Raw genomic sequence first — 8,433 nt, forward strand, 5'->3', positions numbered from 1 at the left:
AGATGAAACAAAGAAATTTACGAGTACGACCATTCTGAATCTAGTAGATAAGGGTTAATTTACGATGCGTGTCAAACCAAAACATTATTAGACTCCTCCAGACAGAGGGAGAACATCATTCATATTCAATTAATTATCATCACATTAACATCGTTAATTCAAAATTCAACGACACGACACGTTACGGGGACTAAGTAAATATGTACTTATCTTAATCAACTTAGGAATTTGCCAGGCGTAGAGATCCAGGTGCAGACAGGGACCGGGGGAGTATCCAACCTCTTGTGTCCGATGGTCCAACACGGTCCGCTGCTCCCGGATGTCCACGCAGGTTCCACATTAATCCAAAACTCAGATAACACTGTTGTCCAAATAAAAACCTTTGTCTGAAAATACAGAAATGTAGGATTCCAGCTTTGGCTGGTTCTTTTAAAGCGTGTCGGAGCGCTTTGGCCAGCAAACAAGGAAGTAACAGGAAGAAAGGGACACGTATGTTGGTAATTTTCCACAGACATACAGTATATCATGATTTCGTAGCCAGGGCAACCAAAGTTACTATGACCTGTAATCAGTTTAGCCTGAACCTACAGTATCCGACCAAAATGTGGTCTCTTATATATTGTACGTTCAGTTCATATTATGCCTTTATATGGTCATATGAGACTCATACACCAATAACATAATTATGTATCATAATTTATCCTAACAAAAGCCAAAGCAACATTTCCCTTGTGGACAATAAAGTTTACCTTACCTTTAATACCTTAAAAAAAAAAGAAGTACACTATTTATTACTGTACCTCTGAGATGTAGTGGAGTAGAAGTATTAATGTTTAAAGGAGTAGTTCACCCACAAAATTACTTTTTTTTTTTTTCTATTGATTACTCACGCCAGTTCAATAATTGAGTTCAATAATATTTTTTTGCATTCCTAAGACAAAAACATATGTAGTAAATTTGCCCCAATTGATTCCAGATACCATCCGGAACCGATGGGGGTAAATTTACTATAATCGATTTTTTTGTCTTATGTGACAGATACCAAACAATATCGATGAATTCAATTCTCCATGGCGTGAGTAATCAATAGAAAAAAAGACATTTTTAAGTACTACTCTTTTAAGTAAAGTAGTTGAGTAAATATACTCTTTCTTATAGGTTATGTCACTGGGTCAAAGGTGTAGCCAGTGAAATTAAATTAAATGATATTATAAATTAAATTAAATGATATTATAAAATAAATGTAATGATATTATAAATGATACACAAACTAAACTGTATTAAATATGATCTATGACCTCACACTGACAGCACAGCAGAACAGAAACACGTGGAAATCATTAAACGTTTAATAAAATAATAAAACATGAAATCAAATGTCCACACTGTATTCTCCCAGTGTTCAAATGACAACAATTATGATACAATTATACATCAATATCATGTTACCACGGTAACAATACAATTATACAGCAATAGCATGTTACCATTGATTGATTGATTGATTGATTGAAGAATGTATTAGAAGTTTGCAATAGAAAGAATTACAGTTTCATGACAGTACAAATCACTGATACACATCAACGGTCAACTAAAAGGAGATCCTAGAAAGTCGAGGCTTATTTCCACAGGAACCACCCTTTAAGTATCTCATATAACATTGAAAGACAGACGGATAGAACATAGTACTTCATCTAGGATAATATCAATTTCAAAAGCAGAAAAAAGCATAACATCAAATACAAAGGCAGAAAAAAAGGGGTGGGGGGATTATGGGGGCTTAGTCTATTTACAAGTCACGGGTAGCAGCTGCCTGAAGGTGACTTTTCATACCGATTTTGAAGGAGGCTAGGGATTTGCTCTCCTTCAAGGCTTGTGGGAGGGCCATGGTAACTATAACATCATTATTTGTGTCATCTTGGTTGTCAGGTATGTTTGTAAAAATACACATTAAATGTTTATAGTTTGTAAGGCATGTACTGTATGTAAAAACATCAACATTAAATCATAATTTGTGTCATTTAAGGCTGTTCAAGTATTCAACATCCTCACCAACAATCCTTACACAACGAGTTCCATTCCAGATCAATATTTCAATCATAAACACAAAGCTGATCATTGATCTACAGTATATAATAATGATAAACATTCATATCTTACAGTCATAACATATCATTGATCTACAGCAGGGGTCTTCAACAGGGGGTCCGGGACCCCTAGGGGGTCCTCAGAGTTACTACAGGGGGGCCACCAAATCTTTGGTGTGATAGGAACCTTTTTTCTTTTTTTCTTTTTTACATTAACCCTAGCATCCCTATTCAGAGGATAACTTTAGCTAAAAATAGCCGATCTACAAGCTCACAACGCCTCGCGCTGCAAGGCGTTGTGAGCTTGTAGATCGTCTATTTTCGGCAAAGAGGTTTGGTGTAGAGGTGAAAACGAGAGCAGACTAAGTAAACAGTGAAAGTTTACCAAGTATTGACGGTTTAAAAGGTTGGATGTCTGAAAATACTGCTTAACACGAATACAACGTGACAGTGCTGTCAAACAAGTCTATATGAAACTATCCATGAAATCTATGTCAAAGTTTAATCAGCAAAACAATATTATATACATTAGTATACAGCATATAGTGGGGGGTCCCTGCTTCATCTCTCTCTCTCAGCTTAGGGGTCCTTGGCCTGAAAAACGTTGAGGACCCCTGGTCTACAGTACATATAGAATGATGGAGGACATTAATATCTTATACAGTCATAGAACACATCATCAGTGTCAGGTGGAAACCTTGTATGTCCAAAACCGTTGCTTTTCAGGAGAAGGGGAAAATAAAGGCTTCAAATGGATCCAATGTGGTTATGAATTAATTAGTCTAGTGGAGATCTGGTTGATTCTTTTCATTGGTTCAAGTCTGACACACTTAACCAATTCAACTTTAACTCCAAAACATTTTTCAGAAATAACGAAAATAGCCGATCTACAAGCTCACAACGCGCCGCGATGCGACGCGTTGTGAGCTTGTAGATCTGCTATTTCCGCTACTCTTGTGTTACAGTGCAGCATGTGAGGAAGTAGAGCAGGGGTCTTCAACGTTTTCAGGCCAAGGACCCTTTAGTTGAGAGAGAGATGAAGCAGGGACCCCCACAACCTGTTCATAGATTCCATATAGTTTCATTGTTTGACAGCACAATCGTCGGTGTATTTTGGATTCATGTCAATTTGTGTTTTCAGATATTTAACCACTTGAACCATCAATACTTATATAATAAAACTTGACCTTTCACTCTGTACTTAGTCTGCTCTTTTTCCCCTCTACACCAAAGCTCTTTGCCGAAAATAGCCGATCTACAAGCTCACAACGCCTCGCTCTGTGTTTTGGCTAAAGTTCTCAGAATATCGACACTAGGGTTCAAATGGTTAATATAAAAAGGAGAAAAAAAGGTTTCTAGCACACAAAGATTTGGAGGACCCCTGTAGTAACTCTGTCTCTGAGGACCCCCTAGGGGTCCCGGACCCCCTGTTGAAGACCCCTGAAGTAGAGCATTAATGAAACAATGTTAAAGGTGTAAATATGGACACGTGAGGTTTCTGCCCGACAACAACAATATAACAGTATAAAATAAACATTCTTCCATGTCAAATCAAAGAGAGTTTGATGATTAGTCCACACATATCAGGGTTCAACAGGACACACACACACACACACACGCACGCACACACACACACACACACACACACACACGCACACGCACACGCACACACACACACACAGGTGTGTCCCTACGTGCATGTCAGCATGGACAGTTGCTGAGTCATCTCATCATATAATGAATGAGGACAGACTGTATGAAGAGAGGGTTGAAAATGTCTGGAATGCTCCTTTAACTTCAGCTGGGTTCACCTGTCAAAATGTCTGCTGGGAGAAGATGCATGTTGTTGATTGATTTCACATCAGACTACATTTCTTCACAGTTGTTGTGTTTGTTTGGGTGCCCTTGTTGTTTCCATCTGACCCCCTGACCTCCCAACAGTCTGTGCCTGATAACATCCCAGAGAGACGCGTCTCTACTGGACAGATTTTGATATCAGTGGTTTCAGCATCACCAGCCTTTCCAATAGAGAAATAGGGGTAGAGTTTGTCAGTGAAAGTGTCTTTATGAGTGTAGATGTGAGTCATGTCTTCAGGGTCGTAGAAGGACACCTCCCCCCTGTCATAGTCCAGCTGGACTCTGATCCTCTCAGGGTTCCTCTGCAGTGGGATGGTTTTACCACACCCATTAGTATAGCGACCATCCTTCTGCCATAAACACCAGATTCCATATTCTGGTGAGGCAAGTTTCTTTCCCTTCCTGTCAACAGATTCTTTAGCCACACCTATATTCCAGCTAGGATGGTCTCCAACCAGCACTTCCCAGCTGTGTTTTCCTGAACTGTAACCCTCTGAACCCAGAACCTCAGCAGCATCAGTGAACCTCTCTGGGTTGTCAGGAAGCTGCTGCTTTGTGTCTAGCTTTCTCACACTGGTCAGGTCTTCAGACAGACAGAGGGACTTGGCTGCTGTGTTTGGGTCCAGAATGACAGGAGTGAACGTGACCTTCTCCTTCATCTTCTCCCAGACTGTGGAGGTCAGGTTTCCCAGGTGTTTGGCCACGTCTATCAGAGCTCCAGAGTCCAGCTGTGGATCTGACAGCGTACACTGGACTCTGGCGCTGGTCTGAGTGTGTTTATAACTGCTGAGAAATGACACGCTGTGTTTCTGCAGCTCTCGTTCTACAGCAGAGATGCTGTCTGAGAGAGAGGAGATCTGCTCCTGGATGATCTGAATGATCTCCTCCTTCTGCTCCTCTTCCTCCCTCAGAGCTGCCAGTCTGGCCTCCTCTTCGTCTGTCAGGATCTGGTGGAGTTTTTTAAACTCTGCTCGGATCATCTTCTCTGCGCCCAAAACCTGCTTCTTGTTGTGTGGAACCACTTCATTATTGTGTCTAGTTTTAAAGTGTTTGTATTTGGTCTTCTTGTCCCTTAGAGTCCTGAGGTCAGACTTCAGTTGGTCCTTCAGGTTGTTGACTGCTTGTTCTATAGGAAGCAGCTTGTGACCAGGGTGGTGAGAGGAGTCACAGATACGACACACAGCTCTCTGTTCCTCCTCACAGAAACCTTTATCCTTCTCTGGATGTTCACAACTCAACACCTTGACTTCCTCCTCAGATGACTGTGTGGATGGAGGGTTGTACCATGGCATTGTCTTCAGAGCAGGAAACTCCTCTGTTAGTTTTGTGTCTTGTAGCAGACGCAGGAACGAGACGCACGTTGTTTCACCCTTGAAGATCATTTTGTCCACAAGTTCAGAGGCTGCCTTGGATGGCGGAGAGATGCTTTTCAGGTCGGCGTACTCACGGCCCGTCACTAGCTTTTCTTCAAAAACACACTCACGGGCAAAGTGAATGTTTGGCATTAGAATGTGTTGAAGTTTTGTCTTGTTCTGTGTGATGATGTCTGTAGCCTCCATGTTGATCCCTGGAAGAGAAGAAGGAACAATGTTTATTAACAAACATTGTAGTAGCAATACTGAACCACCTCAAGCTGGTTTGCCTATTTTGGGAATTCCGTTATAGGCGACATTTTCTGAAAAAGGTGAAAATAGCAGATCTACAAGCTCATAATGCTTCACAACACAATGTAAATCAGCTATTTCCACAGTTGGCTGAGACAGAAGGAATATTGTTCATGAACCATGTCCTCTGTTATATTAATACTGAACCACTTTCAACCTGGTGTCCATATTTTATTGTTCCGTATGTCGGAGGAAAAATAAATAGTATTGAGTGCACCAACTTGCGCCTTGTGCACTCGTGGCCATAATATATGACCTACGTGTGCACCAGCAGAGCGTGCAAGGACTGCGATGGGTGCTGTTGGGTGCTGTCTGTATGTTTGTGGGCGGGCAGGATGGCACTCTGTTGAGGTGCCAACCTGTGCCTTTTTCATCAGGTCACCCTTGCTGTTGGTGACGTCACCATGTGTTTTTTTCAGGGCTTTTCCCATTGGATGACGTAAACACTGACGCAGGGGACTCACAGGGACACCAAACTCACTTGATTTGCACACTCAAAAAACACAAAAACAAAAAAAAGCATACAAATGAATGTATAGTGGACTCCTAATGTGACAAAGTGTCACACATTTTAAACCAATAGTTTTTCTGCAACCAATGATCAGCTTAACCACAAATACATTAAAAACATTTGTGATTCATGCAGATCTACAAGCTCGCTCGGCGGCGCCCTCTACAGGGGAGGGGTCTGCAGGTAAACAGTCTATAGTGGCAACAACTGGCATTAAATGCAGCTTCTACCACTTTTTCGAGTCACGTGTTCAAATACTGGATTCTGATTGGCTAAATTCCGGAGGTTATGAGAGGACAACTGCCGCAAAGTTGTGTGTCCGAGATCAATGCGCCTCAGTGTACATCCGGGGACTTCAGGAGGTCCTTTCCCCCAACCAACAAATGACGGTGGCAACGGTCCTATGTTTACTAACGTGCATGCTATAGTCGCCGATTTATTTGGATCCAATGCAATCCGCCAACTTTAAAGCCCCTTTTCTCTGAACCTATGCCTTTCTGGAAGCGAACAGCCTCTATTTACGGCCGGAACGGTACTTCTAACTGACGTTAGCTTAGCTGTAAGCTAGACGCATGGATTAGTATGGAGTTGGCGCCATCTGTTGGTGAGTAGAAGATGTTGTTTGTGGAACTATCTGCTGTCTCGCGGAAGTTTTATAGGCAATAATGATTGTAACTTAAGATCCTTGCAAGTTACAACTATGTGTTTTCTTTCATGTATACGGGAAAAAGTGGTAGAAAAGCTATTTACCACTCGGGGTCGGACATTATGCTCTCATAATGTCCTGAGTGATGGTGTTATCGGACTCGGCTGCGCCTCGTCCGATAACACCCTCACTGCGGACATTATGAGAGCATAATGTCCTCTCACTCGGGGTAAATTGCTTACTTGGTCCAAGTCTATTCACTAGTACTGACTGGTAGGAGATTTAAGCACACAACACTTGTTTTAGCTAGCCTCGTAAACCACACCCATTTACGGAAATTGCAAATGCGATTTCCGGAAGGGGGTTGGTTTACAAGGTTATGCTTTGCTTTAGAGTTCTCAAAGAGGCCTGGAAATTAAGGTCCGGGCCCTAACTGCAGGCCCTAGGCCCTACCCGGCCCTACTAGTTAGCATACATTTTAGGCCCTACCCTACCCTACTGTATGTCGGTTGGGTTCGGGTATGGTCGGGTTCGGGCAGAATTTGAGAACTCTACTTTGCTTTAGCTGCACTTAATGGTCTATAGCCCGCTCCTAGCTATGCTTATAATATTGCCTTACAGATAAAGTTAATTATTATATACAGTAAGGGCATACTGGCAGGTGGCATTAATGCAGCATGGTCCAAGTCTATTCTGTGTTTGGGGATTCACTAGTTGGGTCTCATCAGTCCAGACAGTGTTTCCATCACAGGTTACATATTTATGCCAAAGGAATAATTAGCTGCAAAGGTCACGTTTTTATAGGTTGCATTATTATGATTATTATACAGACTGGCTTTTCAGAGGACATATGAGGTGAGCAGGGAGATCAAGTTCTATACCAGCTAAACTAGTTTGATGTTTGGCAAGGTAGCTTAGTTGAATAGTTGTGGTTTCCACTAAGATGAAAAGATACGGGCCGGGCTGCCAGCGTGGCGGTTCCGGGCACCCTATAGGCTGCTATGCCAGCTGACAGTGTGGTGGTTCCAGGCACCCTATAGGCTGCTATGCCAGCTGACAGCGTGGTGGGTGAGTGGGTGTGGGTGTCAAGTAAGGCAGGGACGTGCAGAGAATGTTAGAGAGGCAGGGGCTTGCATTTCTAAAAGGGCCTTTTGGTGAAAATATCGAAAATAGTCGACCTCCAAGCTCACAACGCGTCGCGCTGCGACGCGTTGTGAGCTTGGAGGTCGGCTATTTTCAAGGCTTGATTTCTACACAGAGAGGGCAGTTTTTTCAACATAAGATGCTGCATTCAAGTTTAGGAGAGTTTGGACAAGGCAATTCTCTTGAACGCTGCCTTCAGGTATGGCATGGAAAAGAGGGGGCATTTGGATTTCTTTCACCATAGTAAAAACTGCATTCATGGTCTGGAGAGGACACTTTTTACAGATGGATAAAAGGGCAGGGGCTCAAGCCCCCTTTGATGTCTATGTGTGCACGTGCCTGCAGTAAGGTCTGCCAACAAATGCACTTGAGAGTCAAAACCGACGCACACACATGATGAGTGATTAGATAATGAAGGGATGACAGCGTTTAAAGGAATGCAGTCACAACGAGGTCTTATCTTTGATCAGAGATGAGAAAATGTTATGTTGGAGGTCTTTTTTTTTTTTTTTTATATAATTTCTT

General features: G+C 42.3%; 1 protein-coding gene across 1 annotated transcript; it reads right to left on the reverse strand.

Annotated features, from left to right (window-relative positions):
- Window positions 1–3,943: 3,943 nt before the first annotated feature.
- On the reverse strand, window positions 3,944–5,503 carry LOC308298672 (zinc-binding protein A33-like; the record flags this gene model as incomplete). Its single annotated transcript, XM_080742314.1, has 1 exon — window positions 3,944–5,503. One exon carries the CDS (start codon window positions 5,501–5,503, stop codon window positions 3,944–3,946), a length of 1,560 nt encoding a protein of 519 aa, XP_080598440.1.
- Between the last annotated feature and the right edge of the window lie 2,930 nt (window positions 5,504–8,433).

The sequence above is a fragment of the Nannobrachium achirus genome (assembly GCF_963921795.1).
Source record: "Nannobrachium achirus genome assembly, chromosome: 14".
NCBI lineage: Eukaryota > Metazoa > Chordata > Actinopteri > Myctophiformes > Myctophidae > Nannobrachium > Nannobrachium achirus.